Below are 22887 nucleotides of genomic sequence, written 5' to 3'. Positions count from 1 at the left end.
CGTTACAATAATCATGTTCCCTTTGTGTTTTACTTTATATGGTTAGCAAATTAGCTAGATTGCTAACAGCAGACCAGCCTCAGTCATGCCCATTTTGCGGTGCGGTGGGGTGGGGTGGGAGGGGGGGGGGGATTGTGCAGCACTCATTTTACACCAAGGTATTCCTTTAATCAGTCAGTCGGTCACCAAGACCTTCATTCATACTGGTACAGTGTTACCAGCACATTCCTAGCCTTTATAGTCAGGGATGTCATCATATATGACATCACTGTGCTGCGGGTGCTGCAGCAGACAGCTTTGGACAGTTTGAAGGATTGTTGCTAGGCGACGGTCTAACGCAGAGAGGTGTGGCTCAGCAAGTACAGGGGCCAGAGCAGCCAGAGGGTCCTGGGACAGGGAAGCCCGCATCACGTCACTTAAGCGGTACTGTGGGAGGGTCAGCAGACGCAGGCGCAGCAGCGTAGAGCGGCGGATTCTGGAAGATAGAATGGGTGAGAGAAATCAAGAATCCAAGGATGGTAACGTCAAAGGCGTCAAATTGGTGGGATGCCATAAAGCCACTTTTGGTAGAACCATTGTAAAGGTTAAAGAACGTCCCTTTAAAAGGCCTTTCTGGCCTATAACTAGAGTTTAGCATGTCATTTGTAATGCTATGCAGTATTCTGTGGTGCAGCATTATAACCTCAGTCTCTTCTGGTTTAATAGAACTCATGATCTTGTATAGCTTTCCGTTCATCAGTGTTCTAACGCTATATCATACAAACATGATGAATCCCTGTGGTGCCATCCAATCCTGACTGCTAATCCAACCACTGATCTACAACCAAGCCTTAGTGTAACTCTCACCACAGTCATTGAATAAAAATCGTGAAGAAATTTGGGATTTGAGTTGAAGGACAAAGCTTGAAGCTGTAGCTCCAGAGGGGCATCAGATTTACCTGCAGCATTGGACAAGAGGGGTGAGTATGGAGGGCTCATCCTTAGAGTAACGACCAAATCTACAACATAAAACACACAGAATACATTCAGCACATACACTGTGACAACTGTATCCCCAACTGTGTGTAAAGCTGCTGTTGTGTCTAAACACTTACGCTCTCCCATTGTCCAAGTGTATGAGGAATGTACTGTTGCCAAAAAACTCGAATGTTTCATAGTGGTGTCTGTCCATGTTACCTGTAGTTAAGTAACGAAGTTGGGAAATTGAGCAACATTGAATAGAAATAATATAATACAAAATTGAACGGAATCTCTGCCCCATCCAACTGATCCAGAAATCAGGCCTTACTCTGCAGAAAGTCCAGGATAGTCATATCTATGAGATCCACCAATCGGGTGCCTCGATCGTAGGGCGGAGTCTTTTTCACAGCATTGCAGTACGTTGGGGTTTTCTCCCACCTGGAACACGCCAACATAAGCAAAATTGAACCGATCGCTGCATTATACATTGTGTATATAATCATCAAACTGTCCAATCACTGCACCACAATCATGTAATTCACATTGTACTGCAAACATATAATCATCAAACCGTCCAATCACTGCACTGCAAACAATCATATAATCATCAAACCGTCCAATCACTGCACTGCCAACAATCATATAATCATCACTGTCCAATCACTGCACTGCAAACAATCATATAATCGTCACTGTCCAATCACTGCACTGCCAACAATCATATAATCATCACTGTCCAATCACTGCACTGCAAACAATCATATAATCATCAAACTGTCCAATCACTGCACCACAATCATGTAATTCACATTGTACTGCAAACATATAATCATCAAACCGTCCAATCACTGCACTGCAAACAATCATATAATCGTCAGTGTCCAATCACTGCACTGCCAACAATCATATAATCATCACTGTCCAATCACTGCACTGCAAACAATCATATAATCGTCAGTGTCCAATCACTGCACTGCAAACAATCATATAATCGTCACTGTCCAATCACTGCACTGCAAACAATGATTATTACAAAGCCTAGTCTCTGCACTGCAAACATATAATCATCACTGTGCAATCTCTGCACTGTAAATAGTCATATAATCATATTGACCATAACTGCACTGCAAACAAATAATCATCACATTGTCCAACCACTGCACTGCAAACAATAATTAGCACAATGTCCAATCAGTGCACTGCAAATAGCAATATAGTCATCATATTGTCCAGTCACTGGACTGCAAACAGTAATTATCACAATGTCTGACCACTGCACTGCAAATTTATAATCACACACTACAATCCCCACCTGGACACGCACCCTACACTACACCAATAAGAGTCCTTGGGCAAGGCTCCTAACACCACCTTGGCCTACCTGTGTAAAATGATCAAACTGTAAGTCGCTCTGGATAAGAGCGTCTGCCAAATGCCATAAATGTAAATGTAAGTGTCAGCTCATATAGAAGTGCATAACATGTCAGGGGTTAAATAATCATCCAGTCACAGCACTGTAAATAAGACCCTGATCAACATCACATTACAAACAATCTGTTAGTGCTACAAATTAGGGCTACACAATCTGCAGAATGCTAAGGAGCCTCTAGCCAGTCAGCAGGGAAAACATGAATATGTATGAATATGAATACAGTGTAATCAGTAAAAGGACAGTGTACACTTTCCAAAGGCAGCCAAAAACATTACTGTCTATGAGTGGATTTGAAGGCCAGTCACCAGCATCCAAAGCTGTGGCGTTACTCACTAAACCTATCGATACCTAGCAGTGTTTAGTTGGTGTAGCAAACAAAAAGGATTATCAGGTTTTTACTGGAGGGATTTCCAGCACTGTGGTGTGGTGTGACAGGTCTGAGATGATCCAACAAACCTCAGACATGAAACTCGAAATATAAAATGTGCCATAACCTTCCTTTCGTATATGCTAAATATGTTTTTTTTCATACGTTTTTTTCATATATGCTAACTTTAGCACATGAACAGTAATTGTGCACTAAAGTGTGTTCATGTGTGTTTATTTCCACTTAGAAAATCAAAAAAATAAGTTTGGGGCACCCAAATTTAGATTTTTGTATTGTTGTAGCCAAAAAAATACTACGCCTGCACTTAAACCTAACCCTAACCTCAGTATCTGTACCTTTTAGTCATTTGTGAAAACAACATGCTGTGGTCTTGGCCTATCATAATGAGGATGTGGTCCTCACAAGTATAGCAAGACAAGAACACACACACACACACATGTACACAGACGCAAACTCTCCACCCACAGTGCAAGCTTGCTGCGGCTGTAAGAGCGCCTCCAGGGGTTTTTCCAGGAGCGCCGGGGGGCCAGAGACAGGTCAGGCAGCATGGCGGCCAGGGAGCCCTCCAGAGCACGGGGTCGGCCGCACACAGCATGCTCCGTGGAGCAGTAGTACGAGCACTGGCCATAAAAGCACGAGTTGCCAACTGACGCACAGAGAGATGAGAGGTGAGAACCACAGAGGAAGCAGAAGAGTTGTGACACAACGGCACTTAAAACCACAGCCAGGCACTTATTTCACAACAGTAGGTGGCAGGTCCAGTTCCAGTAAAAATGAAGGAAGGGGGACGGTGACAGGTTTACCTCCTAAAAACAGTCTGCTGAAAGGCTTGGCTTCTAAATTTGAGTAAACAGATAGTGACATAAGTAGCCAAAACCACAAAGCTGCAGGACTTAATCAACGACGTTTAAGTAAGTGATACTTTTTTGATCCCACAAACGGGGAAATTCCACCTCCGCATTTAACCCATCCGTGAAGTGAAACACCACATACACACTAGTGAACACACACACTAGGGGGCAGTGAGCACACTTGCCCGGAGCGGTGGGCAGCCCTATCCACGGCGCCCGGGGAGCAATTGGGGGTTAGGTATCTTGCTCAAGGACACCTCAGTCTTGGACTGTCGAACCGGCAAGCTTCTGGCTACAGGGCCAGTTCCCTAACCTCCAGCCCACGACTGCCCCCAACGTTTAGCTCACGTTACAAATACAAGAAAACTTTCCTCACATAGGAAAGTGGGCTGACAGTTTCCATTAATATTTAAACATTTCTACATGATTCAAAGATTAAACAAAGTCGTTCACAGTGCTTCCTTATAAAGAGACTTACTCAGAATGGCTCACAGTGGTGGTGATAGGAACCAGACATCGAAATTGTTCAAGGCCTCTAAAGCTCCCTCGCTCAAAATTGATGCTTGAAGTAGGTGATGATGGCTTAACCTATTTTTTTTAATACATTCAATGCCAGAGATACATGTAGGGCGTTGTTGACCAAATAGTCCCAAAAACTGTATTTTTCAGATTTACAATTATAAACATTACATATTCAGCCACCTGTAGTTTCACTGGTGGTTTTGGCTAGTAAACAAAATGGCTATATGTGCATTGTAGACATCACAAACCCTGATTAAGAAATCAGAGTCTGCAAGTTTCTCTACAATGAATCATCTCAACAATTGAAACATACAGAAAAGTCACATTCAGTGGAGTTCCCCTTGAAGAAGGGTTTGTTTTATGTTGCAACTATAACACTGTTGCTTTACTACAGTACTTCGTGAGATACTACAGTACTTTGAGACTTATGTAAGTGGGATTACATAAGTGTTTGGTTCTTTACATAGTTTTGTAATTCATTTGTACTCATGGTTTCCTCTATAGAACTTTTATTTTACAGTTATCACTCGTTTTTTTCTTTTCTTATTGCTATTATGAACAATATTTGCGATTCACATTCTGCCTCAATGAAAGGCTACAATTCAGATTTCTGTCCTATTTTCTGCCAAACAAGATTTCCTATTAATATTACATTCTAATTCTAATACAAAAACCTCTTCAAAAATATCTACACGCAAATGTGGTATCCTTAGAGCCTGCACTTTTGACATGGCTGCTTATTTCAATGAATTATTTTCAATCGATTAATCGGATAATGTGAAAACTCCGGGTCTACAGGAGTCAGACAGTACTCGGATTTCTTCTTTGCAACCAGCCAAAAAACTCACAGAAGACGACGTGACGTAAACATAATCTTCATTTCGTTGAGTGTAGTTTCAGTGTCGCTCCTAAAAATGTTTTGCTGCGTCTCGTGGCAACAATATTTTCCAGTATAGCAGTTTGTCCACACATGCACACAAAAGAAATCAGAGGAAGTGTACATGCACTGAGAAATCTGACTACTGAGTTAAAATCCAGCTGTCTTTATCAGATTTCCTAATCGGATTTCTAGATTTTGGAATAATTGGATAAAAGAAATCCAATTATGATTGGATCATTGTTCAAATGGCTTGTTCAAATTATGCCATGTTTTTCTTATTGTTGGAAATAACCATGGCCAGTAAGACATAAAGCTCTAGGCTTATTGTTCAATTATTAATCTTAGGCCTTATTATTTAGTAACTACTATGAAATATACAGTAATTACTCTGAAACTAATATGCAGAGATGCACTGTTAAAGGGCCATATTCATAAAACTGGGTGCAAACAGTGCCACACCATGCGGAATGTGTGGCACTGTAAATAAGAGCCCTTTAAAAAGATATCATGACGGTGATTCGTGTGCTGGTGTCTCTTTAATGATGCAGTATTTAGACGGATACATATTAATGACCTGCCAAGTGAAGCTCCGATTGGCTGCCAAAATTGGATAAAAAATGTAAGAATTTTATAGGAGGAAGTGCTAAACTAGTCAACTGTTTGGTAAAGATGTTCTTAACTTTGAATTAAGAAACAAAGTTTCTTTATCAGAAGATGTATAGTTTATAAACTAAAAAATACGAGTTCATTTCTTATTGGTAATAATATTTCAAATTTATTATAATTGCATTAGCTATTTTACTCACTAACTTCACTTATTAACAGGAATTAAAGTTGAATGTGTGTTAAATTTTCACCATACAATAAAAAATGTAATTGTACATGCTGAACTTTAAATTATAATGGCAGGCCATTTTAGCTTTTATTTCCCTTTTCTGATCTCAGGAATTCAAGCATGTTAAGAAAACATTTCTACTAGTATTTATTGAAATGTTGAAATGTGAGAAATTCAATTTGCATGTGAAAGTTCAATATTTACTGGTAAATATAACATTTTTATTGGTGAGAAAGATGGTTTCACAAGTGTCACTATTATGTGTAACTTAAATTCTTTTGTAAAATGTACTGTTAAAAGAAAATTATGATTAAAAATGAAACTGTTTGCAATAAAACCAATTTGAACAAATAATTAGAATATCAGCAATCCAACTTACTTTACACTTATTTGGACTCCACGCTAAACCTACTTTCAACACACAGGAGCGGGATTCCGAACATTGAATATGGCGCAGGAAGAAAAGGCTTTTTTACATACAGCGCAAGTTAAATCTGACAGCCTGAGATCCTGTTTAAGCAAGTCTCCTACTCCTACAACAGCGGTTAGAAGGGTTACAGGGAAAGTCCCGTTAAAGTGCTTTAGGCGTTATTTTTGCAGGATTGCGTTGTGTTATGACCCACGCAGCAACACCTTACATTGCACAAGGTGAAACAGGCCCGATATTGTCTTTTATGTATGTGCTAATTAGTTACCACCACACTATTTGCTCTTAACGTCACAGTAGCCTGTCACTGTGTTTCATGAATGTGGTCAATAGAATTTGAGTACATGAGATAATTAACACCAGTATAGATTTCAGTTCAATTTTAAATCATTCGTTAACTTATTTAAGCTATTTAATCTTTAACAAGTAACCATGTGGTGTTATCCACTATGCTAGCCACCCCCAATTTCAGTGTGTTTCAGTATTGATTGTAATTATCTGCTAAAATTCCAATAACAGACGCTTTCCATTTGAGAGTGAGCAGAGTGAGGAATGGAAATCTGGACCTTCCAAAAAGTCTAAAATACCAGTGAATTAGCTGACAATTCTGGCTGTTTTGGAGGCGGAATAACAGCCTCACTGCTGCCAAAGCCAACCTGGGGAGTTGAAAAAAGTCCGCGCCAGTTTATGGTCTGTGGTGACATCCTTAATCTCCTTAATGATGTCAATCAGCCTTCCCACCACTGGAGGTACTCGCCTAAAACCCAGAATCCTTGCAGAGAGTAGACACAGATGAGAGTCAAACAGACAGAGGGAGGCAGAAAGAGGAAGAGAGGGAGTGGACTTGGTTTAATGGTGACTTGCGAAACATCGGGTATACCAACAGAAATATTAGGCAAAAGGGGCTACTTCTCTCAAAGTGCTTGCTGCATTTCATTTGAAACACTATATGTTACACCAAATACATGTGGACATCTGACTATCACATTTGTAGGAGCTTGCTGGACATTCCATTCCAAATCCATGGACATTAATATGGAGTTCCTTAGCCCACCCCTGCCACCCTTGCTTTGTGATGCTGGAACGATTCCCTAAACTGTTCCCACAAAGTTATAAGTGTTTAATTTGTCTTTGTGTGTTGTAGCATTAGCATCACATTATTGGAACTAAGGGGCTGAGCCCTGAAACCCTGAAAAACACTGGCATGCTTTACACCATTCCAGCCAATGCTTGGCATTTTAATCTAAAGCGTGTGTGCTGCTTGGCTATGGAAACCCGTTTCATGAAGCTCTCAACACATAAATATTGTGCTGATGTTGCTTCCAGAGGCAGTTTAGAACTTTTTAGCAAGTAATGCAACAGAATTGATTGGTTGCTCCTAGATGCTCCCATTTCACAATAATATCTCTTACAGTTGACTAGGGCAGATCTAGCAAGGCTGAAATTTAACTAACTGATGGCTCTTTCTAGGACAGTGCTATGTTCAAAGTTACTGAGCTCTTCATTTAGTATTCAGTCGATTTAGTAGCGAACGGGGCAATTACTTTTTCACACATGGCCAGGTAGGGCTGAACCTTCAGTAAATGAAATCATCATGTAAAAACAGAATTTTGTGTTTATTTGGGTTATCTCTGTCTAATATTAAAAGTAGTTGATCTGAAATATTCAAGTGTGACAAATTTGCAAAAATAGAAGAAATTTGGAAGGGCGCAAATACTTTTTCACAGCACTGTATGGATAGGAGTACACTTCACACTTACACGTCACTCTTACCAGTAAGATGAAACTTTTTTTTATACATTTTTATACTTATTGTGAATGCATCTATGAAAACTATTGCGGTGCATCCAACAATAAAGGTAGCATGGAGCTTCTTTTATACAGTGATAGAAAACGTGGTAACTCACAGCCAGTTCCACATGCTAATCAATTTTACAATGACCAGCAAGGAGAATGTGACCCGACTGCTCCGTGGGCTGATTTGAATGAGTTAAGAGGGACAAAAGACAAGACTGTTGTACCATAAGGTTAAACACATGCTGTACCTGTCGAGGTGAAAAGCTGCAATCTCAGCATTGTGTCTCTCAAAGTCAGAGAAATAGTACAGGTTGACATTGGTCTCCTCGAGCCTCTCCTGTCTGCAATACAAATAGAATGAGCCTGATGAAGTAATACACGCAAGATTATATATATAGATCACGGCCTTATTTAACAACAGCTTCAGTTCTGGTTATTACAGCTTCTGCAAAGTGTATTTCAAAACTTCCTGTAGAATTTTAATGCAGTCTCATGACGATGAAAGGAGAAATGTAGGCCAAACGCCCTGAGGTGACACTTCACTTGACCCCACTGCATAACTTTGACATAACCATGTCGATAAACATGTGATGGCAGATGTAAGGTACTGTAACGAGTTGCCATGAGAGATTATGCTGACTCAAAATAAAACACGAGAGACCACACATTACAGGGATCTTATCGAGGAAAGGGTGTTATTAAGCACAACTCAAAGCAGAGTAAAACCTATTACCTGTGATAAAATCACTGTAATGCATGGCCTCTGATTGTATTCAATAAATGATTTTTTATTAGTAATAATAATCGAGATAACCAATAATGCTGCCAAGACATGCTATTCATTTAGAGTATGTTATTGTTGCTATTCAACCATGGATTGTTGAAAAATTAATATATTCATTATATAAAGGTTGAAAAATGAATGAAGTGATTACAACATACATACAATGGGCAATATATATATATATATATATATATATATATATATATATATATATATATATATATATATATATATATATAAAGGCTAGTAAAATGTTGGACCCCCTTTTGCCTTCAGAACTGCCTTAATTCTTCATGGCACACTTTCAACAAGGTGTTGGAAACGTTCCTCAGAGATTTTGGTTGGTTATTTGAGTTACTGTTGCCTTTCTATCATCTGGAACCAGTCTGCCCGTTCTCCTCTGACCTATCACATCAACAAGGCATTTTCGTCCACACAACTGACCGCTCACTGGATATTTCCTCTTTTTCGGACCGTTCTCTGTAAACCCTGGAGACGGTTGTACGTGAAAATCCCAGTAGATCAGCAGTTTCTGAAATACTCAGACCAGCCCGTCTGGCACCAACAACCACGCCACGTTCAAAGTCCCTTAAATCCCCTTTTTTCCCCGTTCTGATGCTCGGCCTGCACTTCAGCAAGGTGTCTTGACCACCTCTACACGCCTAAATGCACTGAGTTGCAGCCATGTGATTGGCTGACTAGCCATTTGTGTTAACAAGCAACTGAACACTCATAAAGTGGCCGGTGAGTGTGTAGGAAAGAAGGAGCTGTTTAAGATGCAGCCTGAGTTTGATGCTGCTTAAGGCAGATCTAACTAAAATACGGCCTTTTGACGTTTCTTTGTTAAAGGTTTACAATGAATCATGTAGTAAGTGCTTCAGTTCAATGGCTATTATGTTAAAAGGAGCTGCAGGCTCTCTTTTAGCCTGTGTGCTAGCTGATCAGCAAGGATCCAGTTAAAAAGTGAGTTGTTGGCGCCCAGTTTGAACGCAGCTCAGGACCAGAACTATTCCTTTTATCATCAGTAATATAACACTATCGTGTTACCATTACTGGTCATTGTCATGACAGGTGTCATAATGTTAGTCTTGGCAATTAACAACAACAGCAACATGACAGTGTTATAATACTGAACAAACTGTCATGACGCCGCCTGACATTTGCCTTAACATGTTAAAGATTATGAAAAGGTATACAGACTCTAGCAAAATAGATTACAGCAGGAACTCTATGGAGTGGAGGAGCTGAGACTGCTGCCATATTAGCGATGCTGTAAAGCCACAGCTGTGTGAGACAACTTACTTCATAGGCTTGAAGAGAGCCTGACCATAGTTAGGGAACGTCATCAGCAGCTTCAACTGAGTTCCTCCTGTCTTCTGAACTGGAACATGTGACCACAGAAGACAGCATATATGACATATCATCAACATATATCATCAGCACATTGAGGCCATGACTAAAACCTCAATTTCACAATTCAGGCAAGAGAAACACTTCATAAAGTGTTCTATATGAACTCTGTTCAAAGGGGAATTTGAGTTTTCTAACTTTGCATCGTTCATAGTTGAGATGTATACGCAGCCGGACAGACTGGTTTGATGTCAAAAGGTTCATTGAAAAGGCCCAGATAACTTTAGAACAGGGGTGATAGGAACCAAGTGTCACAACTATTACTATTACCATTACTTCATCTTCTTCTTCTTTCGGCTGCTCCCTTTAGGGGTCGCCACAGCGGATCATCTGCCTCCATCTTGCCCTATCCACTGCCTCCTCTACTTTCACACCAACCATCTCCATATCCACCTTCACTACATCCATAAACCTTCTCTGAGGTCTACCTCTTCTGCTTCTACCCGGCAGCTCCATCTCCAACATTCTTTGCCCAATATATTCATTATTCCTCCTCAACACATGTCCAAACCCTCTCAACCTGGCCTCGCTGGCTTTATCTCCAAACTGCTCCACCTTCACTGTCCCTCTGATCTGCTCATTTCTAATCTTGTCCATCCTTGTCACTCCCAATGAAAATCTCAGCATCTTCATCTCCGCCACCTCCAGCTCAGCCACTATTACCATTACTATTAATACTAATAGCTAATTTGCATTATAACACCTTGCATAAATCATTCTTCCATCTCAAAACCATTATAAACCAATGTCTCTTCTATTAGGTGGTGTTTTTAAAACCATCTTTATGTAATAGCGTTCAGGGAGCTTCTAGAGGCGTTCAGTGTTTCAGATGTCTGGTTCCATTCACCATCACTGTGAACAACTTGGCAGTTATCTCTAAAATGGTGTTTATCACATTAAACCACTCTGAACGACTTTTCCTGCATCCTAGATTTAATAGAAAACAGACAAATCAGTGGAAAATGAAAAGGAAAAGCACAATAATGTGAGTGCATTCTGCAGTAACCAGTTTTCTCCAATAGAGGTCTCCTTGCGCTGTCTTTGCTCAGTGGTCAGATCACCCCTCCTCCCTCTCTCTGGGACGCTGTGACCTCAGTTTCTAAATGCAAGCTTGCACTTCTGGCGTAACTTTGTCTTTAGGGCCAGAGGTCAGGGTTAGCACTAGCTACCTGCACTGACGATGCGGCTGGTGGCCATCTGCTCTACAAGCGCAGGCAGGTTGGAGTCCATGTGCTGGTACAGCTGCCAGCGAGAGATGCCCAGGTGAAACCTGAGCCAGGGTGGGTGGGTGTCAGTGCTGGTATTCCAGTCGATTGGATCAAAGCCCTCCTTACTGTCACTTAACCTGAAAGAGAGGGTGGTTTAAAGCGGAGGGGTGGAGGCTGGACCAGCAAGGTGAAACACTTGGCTTGTTTCTCCAGAGGATGTTGCTATTTTGCCTGCAAAGATAATGCATAACAATGTAATGCTTTCAATATAGTATTGAAAAACCAAGAAGCACTTAGCCTCTCGTTTGCTGTCCTTTGTGGAAACCATTATCAATGATCACAACTAGGCTTCTGGGTGCATTCTCTCAGAGTCAGGTGGGCAGGGAGGGGGCGAGGCTTATGCTTTACATGCCCTCAAATTAATCAGCTTAGTTAATTAATTAATCTGAAGTTATTCAGAAATTCTAGGGGTTGTGATTTTGGGGGATTATTTTGTTAGAAGGTTGTTGGGTCCAAACTACTCCAAGTCATACAAAACCATGTAGTATGTAATTTAGTAGTATGTAATTTAAGACCAACCAATGACCACTGGGATAGGCTGCACCCCCCCCCCATCCCATCCAACCCCCCACCCCCCCAGCCGTGTGCCCCAGATGGATATTTGGCTTAAATAACGTTTGCATGTGTTTGTAAAAAATACACCAATTAGCCCTAACATTATGACCACCTCCTCGTTTCTACACTCATCGTCCACTTTATCGACTCCACTTACCGTATAGGGTCACTTTGTAGTTCTACACTTACAGACTGTAGTCCATCTGTTTCTCTGAGACTTTCTTACCCCCTTTTACCCTGTTCTTCAGTGGTCAGGACCCCCATGGACCCTCACAGAGCAGGTACTCTTTGGGTGGTGGATCATTCTCAGCACTGCAGTAACACTGACGTGGTGGTGGTGTGTTAGTGTGCGTTGCGCTGGTCTGAGTGGATCAGACGCAGCAGTGCTGCTGGAGTTTTTAAACACCTCAGGGTCACTGCTGGACTGAGAATAGTCCACCAACCAAAAATATCCAGCCAACAGCGTCCTGTGACCACTGATGAAGGACTAGAGGATGACCAACACAAACTGTGCAGCAGCAGATGAGCTGTCGTCTCTGACTTTAGATCTACAAGGTGGACTGACAAGGTAGGAGTGTTTAATAGAGTGGATAGTGAGTGGACACAGTGTTTAAAAACTCCAGCAGGACTGCTGTGTCTGATCCACTCAGACCAGCGCAACACACACTAACACACCACCACCACATCAGTGTTACTGCAGTGCTGAGAATGATCCACCACTCAAATAGTATCTGCTCTGTGAGGGTCCATGGGGGTCCTGACCACTGAAGAACAGGGTAAAAGGGGGTAACAGAGTATCAGAGAAACAGATGGACTACAGTCTGTAACTGTAGAACTACAAAGACCAGCTATACAGTAAGTGGAGCTGATAAAAATGGACAATGAGTGTAGAAACAAGGAGGTGGTCAGAATGTTATGCCTGATCGGTGAATATGTATCCAGGGCTTTGCAGGAACACCTCCCACATTGGGTCCGGCATAGTAATAACTGATGCTTTTTATCACTCACAAATGTGCCACTATTGCTGTAACTTTTCATCCTTTAACAGATTTTAAACCCAAAAAATCGAATCTCACTTTGAACGATTTTTTTCTGGTATTCTGGCATTTATGTGTTCAGATTTGTGCCACTTTCAGAGTTGGATAACTGTTTGTGGGTATTGTATTTCTGAAATGTATAGGGCTGCATGCTTTGATCAGGCCCTGTTTGTTCTTCCAGTGTATGTGCACCAAATATTTCTTACGCTTAGCAAAAGGCTAACGGTTACTGGTTAAAGTGGAATTTTGATTGGACAGTATTAAAAATAGAATTGCAAATGTATCACATATTTGTGGTTGGCTCATGTATATCACCCAACCATACCAACTGATCACACATTAGAAGCTATTTGTTGAGAGCATTCGTTTAATGCATAAGTGCCTTGTTAATACATACCCATTAGTCGTAAGATTTGTGGAAACCTCATGTTATGAGCCCCACTGACCATCAGGTCCAACACTTCTCCCTGTTCCAGAACCTCAATATTTAAAAATGAAGCCCTGTGTGTATCATTATGGAATTAAATGCTATGCAGTATAAGAAATTTTGGGCTATTTCTATTGGTCTGTTAGCAATGAAGTGCACACATTGAAAAGAGCAGCTGGTGGCATAGCAAAAATAAGCACAAAAGACAGGAAAAAGAGTTAGAAGGTTTTGATATGACCTTGACAATGCATACCCTATACCTAAAATATAGCTTGTACGTTGCTATGATAGGCTACACAGAGTGATTCCACCACAACCAAATGAGCTGGTTTGAGAGACAAACAGAATATAACACCTGTTGTGCACATATGTGTGTCTCACCACTGCTCTGCACTCTGCTCTGCTGTCTCTTTGGATCGAACTCTCAGCAGCCAGTCCTCATCAGGAGAGGGGGGAGCATGCAGGTTGTACAATGGATGGGAAAATAGAGCCTCCAACTTTGACAGGACGGCCACTCCCTCAAGCACGTCCTGCTTCCCTCGTCCCACAGGGTGGCCCATGTCAGTGGACGTGGTGCGTGTGCCATCGGCTGAGGTGAGGTTGGGCTGCGGCTGAGATACGGAGGACTGCAGGGGCCCACAAGGTGGAGGGTACAGAGACAAAACCAGTAGAGCCACCAGCAGGTGCAAGACCACCGACACACACAGCAACAAGGCACACACACCCTGCAAGCGGCGATACCGACAAACTCTCATACTGGCAGAGAGACAAACAGAAGCCTGTCACTTCTCTAATAGGTAGAACAGGGTAAAGTAACATACTGCATTTCATCTACATCAGTGGTCTCCAATCCGGACCCCGTAGATCCACCTTCCTGCAGATGTCAGATCCAACCTTAATCAACCCACCAGATCCTCATAATTATTACTTTCAGAAGTCCTTCATTACCTGAAAGAGGTGCGTTTGAGTTAGACATGCAAGAAGGTTGATCTCCAGAAAGAAAGTGGTGACCGCTGATGTACATGATCACCTGGTCATCAAATCAGCTCCCAAACCTACCACAAAACCAACACAAAGACATAGTCTGACAGGAGCAGTGGATGATGATGAAGACTTCCAGTGTTCTTGAACATACCTCATGAATGTATCTGCCTCTGTGGCACCACTCTTCTCCACCGAGAGTTCCTCAATAAAGAGAGAGAGTCCTGCTATCACGCATTGCTATATTTGCCTGTTTGTTCACCTTCTTTCCCTCTTTCTCTTCCTCAAACAGAGAGAAGGACTGCCAGGTTAGGCCGATCTGAACTGATGTGTGTTTACTTGTCCCTGTTGTCATATTGCCTGTGTGTGTGTGCCATTGGCAGTGTTTCACACACTCAGAGCACATTGCAGAATACCTTCAGGCGCTGAAGTCAATACAAAGAACGATATGGAGGCCCCATGCTGGCTGTTTTCTCCAAAAATACAATACAGTCAATCCTCCCATAACTCAGGCCACAGCAAGATTACGAGACCAGAAAGTCTGAAGAAGTGCCCACAAGCAAAAGAGAAACTCTTAAAGTCTCTTAAAGAATAGCAGTTTATCTATTTATCCTAGTTTATCTAGGAGATCTATAGCATCTACATGAGTCTCTACATCAGGGGTGTCCAGTCATATCTGCAAAAGGGATGGTGTGGCTGCAGGTTTTCATTCCAACAAAGCAGGGGCACACATGGTCAGTTGTTTGAAGACCAACTGATCAAAGTCGAATCAGGTGTATGCCAGCTTATTTAGAATGATTTGCAAATAAGACTGGACACTCGTTCCCGGTGTCGACTAGTACACCTTATGGTCTACAGCAGGGGTGGAGAACTCCAGTCCCGGAGAGCCAGATTCCCAGAGAGTTTGGTGATTAATTTACTGCTCAGGTAACAACGGATTCAATTCATCAGTTTTACTTGGTGTGCTGGACTCGGGCCCTCATATTCAGCGCTCATATTCATCAACTCATTTGTACTTTTTGCATAGCACTAAAGAGGACTACATGGAAGAGATCTGGTCTTAGACCAGTATTGTTACTCTACCATGCTTGATTAATGTTAGCCCAGCTATCCCTCTTATCTGCAGCAAGCCCTCTAGTCTGAAGAGAGACCAGCAGCCCCTTTAGTCTAAAGAGAGAGCAGTAGTCCTTCTATTCAAAGGAAAGAAAAAGGAAGCCAAAAAATAGACCTGCAGTTCCTTTGACCTACAAAACTCTCTACAGCCAGTGTGACCAACTGTGGGGGTCAATCTAGTTGACATAAAGACCAATAATAAACTTTTATTTATAGAGACCAACAGTGTTGTCCAGTGATTTCCAGTTATACCCCTAACCTGCACATTCTAGTGTCTTCCATGCTCAAAGACACACGTCAACCCAGGAAAGGCTTGTAAATTAGCTGATTATTAAAGTGGGGGACAACTACAAAACTAGGGTTGAGAACCACTGTTCTAGTCTATAGAAAGACCAGTAAACTTGGTAAACATTAGCAAAGCAGTGATTTTCATGGTTATGTTTTACAAATGATGCACAAGTTATATGCAGACTACCTGCAACATATTTTTCAGACCATAAAGTGAAAACAATTCAGTTTTTATAAATGTCGATGAATGCCCCCAAGTCATGTACAGACCTTTTTACACATATTGGTCCATATACAAATCTCAATAAACATTGTTATATGCTAGAATGAGATATTAGTCCATAAACATCCCCTAAACACTCCTTTCCATCCTGCTTTGATGCCTCCATTTGAGACAGAAGACCAGACCACCGTTAAGAATGTAGGAGTGAGCTGATTGGTTTTATTAAATTTATTTAATGTTCATATATTACTTACCTGTGAAAAATTCTTTATAGAAAGACCCCTATGCCTCTACACAAAGTTCAGTTTTCACTGTTGTCTAAAGACAGACCAGTAGTCTATATAGTCCACAGTGAGACCAGCAGAGTTGTTGTGTATTGGAATACCTAACATTCTCTCTATTCTGTAGAAAGACCAACAACCACCTCTTGACAACAGTACCACAGGTCTACAATGAGACTAGCAGTATCTCTCTTCTTGGTTGTACTCTGTAGAGAGAGACCAGACACTAGCATTCTTTTTAAGTCTACAGAGAGACCAGTAGTCTCTATAGTCTACAACGAGCAGTGGTGGACAAAGTACACAAATCATCTACTTAAGTTAAAGTAGAGACACCCAAGGTAAAATATTACTCCAGTAAACGTAGAAGTTCCTCCGTTTAGACCTCCACTTGAGTAAAAGTACTAAAGTATTTACCTTCAAATGTACTTAAGTATAAAGTAAAAGTACTAAAAGAGTAATTCTGGCTCTGATGTCCTGTTATCATTTTTATAACAAGACTGGCTTCATGAACTCATTTCAGGTGAAAGTCCTCCAGCGTCTCTCTTGGTAAACCAGTCTTTTAATAGAACTTCATTAATTAGTGACGCTGACGTCTATTAAAATGATCAGAAGCACAAAACACTGAAGGTAAACAGTTTCCATCAGGGAGAACCGAGTGGCTCTGAAATCACTTTTTACACACAAACAAAGTTTCAGTTTCAGATTTATTTACAACTTAGTTCCAAGTTTAAGTTGAATAAAAACTGGCTTTAAACTCAGGATCACAGATGAGCTCCTTTACTATGTTGATCTGTAGGCGTCTGTTCATAAACATAAACCAGCCCAAACTCATTTACTATAAAATGAAATGGTGTTTGTAGAAATTCAGAAAAAAGCCGCGTCAGTCTCGACTGCATATGTGGACATATTTCTATATTGTGCTCTATTTACACAAAGTTAGGTTAGTTCATCATTTATGTTGAACAGACTCTCCCAAAGTTTTACGCTGCTGCGCTGACATTGAACCGTGTGCTGCACTGGGTCGGTATGACCAACAGGTCAAAACCAGCTCTAAACAAAGTGACCGCTGGGCCCTGATTGGTGCTCTGGCTTTGCGCTTCTTTCGTTTAGACATGTTACATTTTTATACACACAGAAACCAAAAGGAACGACAGATTTTTGAAAATGTAGCGGAGGAAAAAGTCGGATATTAGACTCTGAGATGTAGTGGAGTGAAAGGAAAAAGGTGCCCAAAATGCACAAACTTCAGTAAAAGTACAGACACACGAAAAAATTCTTAAGCACACTAACCAATTACATTTACTTCATTACTGTCCACCTATCACAGTGAGACAAGCAGGTTTATTGTGTACTGGAAGACCTAACATTCTCTCTACTTGGCAGAAACCAACAACTCCTTGCCAACACAAAGGCTAGCAGTTCATCTGGTCTATGAGGCTTGCAGTATCTCTTCTCTTTGTTGTTCAAGTGTCCAGAGAGACCAGTAGTAGTCTCTATAAGCTATAGAAAATCTATAGTCTACAGTGAGACCAGCAGTGTTACTGTGTACTGGAACATCTAACATTCACTCTACTCTGCACAGACCAACCTCTTGCCAACACAAAGACTAGCAGTGTTGTCTACAGCAAGACTTGCTGTGCATTCTTGGTTGCAGAGAGACCGGTAGTCCCTATAGTCTACAGAGAGACCAGCAGAGTTATTGTGAAATGTAAGATCTATCATTTTCTCTTCTTTTTCAGAAATACCAACAACTCCCTGTTGCCAACACATAGACCAGCAGTTCCTGGGGTTTACAGCAGGACTGGTGTCTCTTCTCTTGCTTGTTAAAGTCTCCAGAGAGACCAGCAGTCCCTCTAGTCTACAGAAAGATCAGGAGCCACAATGGGTTCGGCTATCTTTCTAGATGGAAGTGGCACGGACAGGCTTGCATACCACTGGGTGTCAGCATCTATAGGTCTGATGACCGAATCACCATGACAACCACCCCGTGGAGGTTGAGTGTGACGCCGCTGGGTTCAGAGTCTTTCTGCACATAAATTCCCACAACCGGCCCTCAAGGATGAAACATCTAAAGGAACAATTACTGCTCGATTACATAATTTATTTCATTACCATTTCAAATGAATGTCATTGTGCCTCTTCCTTGTCATTGTGACAGCATTTTGGCAGTAATGAAGTGCACATCATGGCTTCAATAGCCACCTCCTCTGCCTGAAATGAAGAAAATCTCTTGCACAGAAAGCATTAAATATGTATCTGCCTCTCTATTCTTCCCTCTGTGTGCCTGTTTCTACCAGCATGTCTCTCTTCCTCTTTGTGTGTGTGTGTTAGGAACCTGATGTTTGCACAGTGGATCTCAGAGTTGGCCCCATGCCATCAGGCAAAGATTGCTGCTTTGTAACAGCTCTCAAACGCTCAAACGCTCAAAAAAGGGAATGATGTCAAAGCCAGCCAGATTTCTGATGGTACACTGTGTAGTTTGTGCGAGAGGGAGAGACTGCGTAGAGTGGAGCAGAGGGTAAAGACGGTGTGCATGAATTTTTCAGAAAGCAGAGATTAAACACCCAGAAAGAACTCCATCTATAATAGAACAAATCGACCTGCACAGGGTTCACTGCAGCAGAGAGGAAGAGGAAGAATCCTTGCACTGAAGATATGAAGCAAAAACCTAGAGAAAGAGGTACATGCTGGTCTGTCAAGTCGCTCATTGTCCATTTGATCAGCTCCACTTACTATACAGGTGCTTTGTAGGTCTACACTTACAAACTCTAGTCCATCTGTTTCTCTGATACATTGTTAGTCCCCTTTTACCCTGTTCTTCAGTGGTCAGGACCTCCATGGACCCTCACAGAGCAGGTACTGTTTGGGTGGTGGATCATTCTCAGTACTGCAGTAACACCGATAAGGTAGTGTGTTAGTGTGTGTTGCACTGGTCTGAGTGGATCAGACACAGCAGTGCTGCTGGAGTTTTTAAACACCTCAGGGTCACTGCTGAAATGAGAATAGTCCACCAACCAATCCTGTGGGCAGGACTAGAGGATGACCAACACAAACTGTGCAGCAGCAGATGAGCTGTCGTCTCTGACTTTACATCTACAAGGCGGACTGACGAGGTAGGAGTGTCTAATAGAGTGGACAGTGAGTGGACACAGTGTTTAAAAACTCCAGCAGCACTGCTGGTGTCTGATGCACTCATACCAGGACAACACACACTAACACACCACCACCACCACATCAGTGTTACAGCAGTGTTGAGAATGATCCACCACCCAAACAGTACCTGCTCTGTGAGGGTCCATAGGGGTCCTGACCCTGAAGAACAGGGTAAAAGGGGGCTAACAAAGTATCAGAGAAACAGATGGACTACAGTCTGTAACTGTAGAACTACAATCCATCCATCCATCCATCCATTTTCTAAGCCGCTTCTCCGTCAGGGTCGTGGGTGGGGGGGTGCTGGAGCCTATCCCAGCAGTCATCGGGCGGAAGGCAGGATACACCCTGGACAGGTCGCCAGTCCATCGCAGGGCAGACAGACAGACACAGACAGTCACTCACACACTCACACGTTGTAGAACTACAAAGTGCACCTATATAGTAAGTGGGGCTGATAAAATGGACGATGAGTATAGAAACGAGGAGGTGGTCTTAATGGTATGGCTGATCGGTGTATTTTTACCAGATTTCCCGCTCCCTTGTCTGTATGTGCATGACAGGAAAAGTGGGAACGCAGGCCAAAAGGGTGCCTTGACCTGACACTGTGTATCTCTCTAAATACACAGATGCTCAGAATCAGATTGCTACATTCAGCTGTGCAACACTCTGTAAACAAGACCTGTCTCCAAACTCCACCCAACACACTCAAAGTGTCCAGGGGGACTGTGGGGAAAGGCTGAGAGTTGATGGCTTATACTACCGACAGGATAGTGAGAGTGAGACATGTCCCTTATTTTGATGTGTTGGGTCAAAGCCTGGGGTTCCTAAGCTTTTTTCTTGTCGGCTGAACTCAAGTAAGATAAAGTTGAATGAAACCTTTCATTTAAAGCTATAATTGTTTTAATCAACCTATTCAACTTGTTTTGTGGCCTGGTTTGCTTTTCTTTCCACATGTCTTTTAAAGAAAGCTGCTCCAAACACATCGCACATTAATGACTGGCCTTCTCACGGTCTGTGCACATCAATCTCAATTTTCCGACTCATCTTCAGTGGCCTACGCTCTACCTACATTCCCAGGACAATATCGCTGTTGTCGGAAGAAAACTTCATAACTCCGTTTTTGAAATGGCTGTTGTCCTTTACATTGCATGGAAATTCCATGATGAATGGAACAAAAGAAGTGACCCAAAATGACTTGGAAAAAAGTCTGGTTTCATTGGCTTACCTTAAAAGTAAAGTAGGTTTTTTCCTTTTCCTGTAAAGTTACCATTTTGGAGATACGAGGTTTTCTTCCGACAACAGCGATATGTTTCTAGGGGCCTGTATTCCCAGGTTCCTATGATTTTAGGATCCTATGTTCCTAGGAGCCTATGTTTACAGGGTCCTATGTTTCCAGTGTTGTTTGTTTTCATTTTCCTATGTTCCCACGTTCCTTTGTCTTCCGGGTGCAGGTTACCGGAACCTTATGTTCCCTGGGTCCTATATTCTCTTATTCTTGCATTGTCAGGGCCCTTTGTTTCTATTTTCTTATGTTCCCATTTTTCTATGTTCTCAGAGTCTTATGTTGCCAGGGTTCTATGTTTCCAGGGTCTTACGTTCCTTGGGTCCTATGTTCTCAGGTTCTTGTGTTTTTATTTTCCTGTGTTCCCAGGGGGCTTTGTTCTCTGGGTCCCATATTCCCAGGGCCCTATGTTTTCAGTCTTATGTTGCCACAGTCCTATGTTTCCAGGGTCCCATCTTCCCAGGATTCACTGTTCCCAGGGTGCCATGCTAGTGTTCTATATTCCCAGGACCCTATGTCCCTAGGGTTCTCTATTCCCAGGGATCTATATTTCCAGGGCCCTGTGTCCCTAGTGTTATATATTCCCAGAGCCACATGTCTCTAGGCTTCTACGTTCCCAGGACCCTATGTCCCCAGGGTTCTATATTCCCAGGCATCTATATTCCCAGGGCCCTGTGTCCCTAGGGCTCTATATTCCCAAGGCCCCATGTCCTTAGTGTTCTATATTCCCAGGGACCTACATTTTCTCGGCTCTTCATATGTTGCATTAATCTTCACAATGACACATCAAGGAAACCTATGAAAGGGTTCCTAAGGTCATCATTAGCATGCTAAGGTCACCAAAGGTCATAGGGGGCAAGAAAGAGCCATTTTTAATGGAAATGCACATTAATTCACTTACACAAGACTTTGTAACTACCAGAGTTCTATGTTTCCAGGGTCTTAAGTTCCTTGGGTCCTATGTTCTCAGGTTCTTGTGTTCTTCTTTTCCTATGTTCCCAGGGGCCTTTGTTCTCTGGGTTCTATAGTCCCATGTTCCTTTGTTCTCTGGGTTCTATATTCCCATGTTCTTTTGCTTTCTGGGTGCAGGTTACCAGGATCTTATGTTCCCTGGGTCCTATGTTCCCATTTTTCTATGTTCTCAGAGTCTTATATTGTTCTTATATTCTTTTCCGAAATTCTGTAAAGCTGCTTTGTGACAACATCCGTTGTAAAAAGCGCTATACAAATAAATTTGATTTGATTATATTGCCAGGGTTCTATGTTTCCAGGGTCTTAAGTTCCTTGGGTCCTACGTTCTCAGGTTCTTGTGTTCTTCTTTTCCTATGTTCCCAGGGGCCTTTGTTCTCTGGGTTCTATATTCCCATGTTCTTTTGTTCTCTGGGTGCAGGTTACCAGGACCTTATGTTCCCAGGGGCCTTTGTTCTCTGGGTTCTATATTCCCAGGGCCCTATGTTTTCAGAGTCTTATGTTGCCACGGTCTTATGTTTCCAGGGTCCCATCTTCCTAGAATTCAATGTTCCCAGGACCCTATGTTCTCAGTCTCCTGTGTTTAGTGGACCTCATGTTTCTGTAATGCATCCGGTTTTTGTGAGTGATCAGAGTGTAGCACACATACATTTAGTCAATATTAGCTTTGTCTGGTGTGGTTTTGTTGTTGTTGCTAGTTGTGGAGCCTTTAGCACAGTAAAGTAACAAATCTGAATGCCATAGTTTTGAATGGATGTTGCGTCAGATAGCAATGATTTATGGCCAAGTTTGTGGGCATCACGGATTCGCCAAATGGGAAATGGTGTGGGCAAGTCAGAAACAGCACTAGAACAGAAGGTAAACACGGTCACTGACGAGGTGCTTAAAGATCTCAATGTTTGCATGATTGCAGGCTTTGGTAATCGCTAATATTGTGAGGTTCAAACAAAATCATGATTAAAAACATAAGAGAATCTATCCAATCAGTGCTTCAGTAAATTGTGCTCATGATGTAATTAATAAT

General features: G+C 42.0%; 1 protein-coding gene across 1 annotated transcript; it reads right to left on the bottom strand.

The window, feature by feature from the left end:
• Nucleotides 1-228: 228 nt before the first annotated feature.
• Nucleotides 229-14328, bottom strand: fam20cl (family with sequence similarity 20 member C, like). Its single transcript, XM_017713187.1, has 10 exons — nt 13955-14328; nt 11456-11631; nt 10179-10257; nt 8341-8433; nt 6952-7067; nt 3246-3426; nt 1289-1398; nt 1095-1176; nt 939-998; nt 229-475 (listed from the first exon to the last, which is right to left on the bottom strand). Exons 1-10 carry the CDS (start codon nt 14326-14328, stop codon nt 229-231), a joined length of 1518 nt encoding a protein of 505 aa, XP_017568676.1.
• Between the last annotated feature and the right edge of the window lie 8559 nt (nt 14329-22887).

Source organism: Pygocentrus nattereri, chromosome 25 (genome assembly GCF_015220715.1).
Source record: "Pygocentrus nattereri isolate fPygNat1 chromosome 25, fPygNat1.pri, whole genome shotgun sequence".
NCBI classification, from domain to species: Eukaryota; Metazoa; Chordata; class Actinopteri; order Characiformes; family Serrasalmidae; genus Pygocentrus; species Pygocentrus nattereri.
This window is presented reverse-complemented; position numbering and strand designations above follow the sequence as displayed.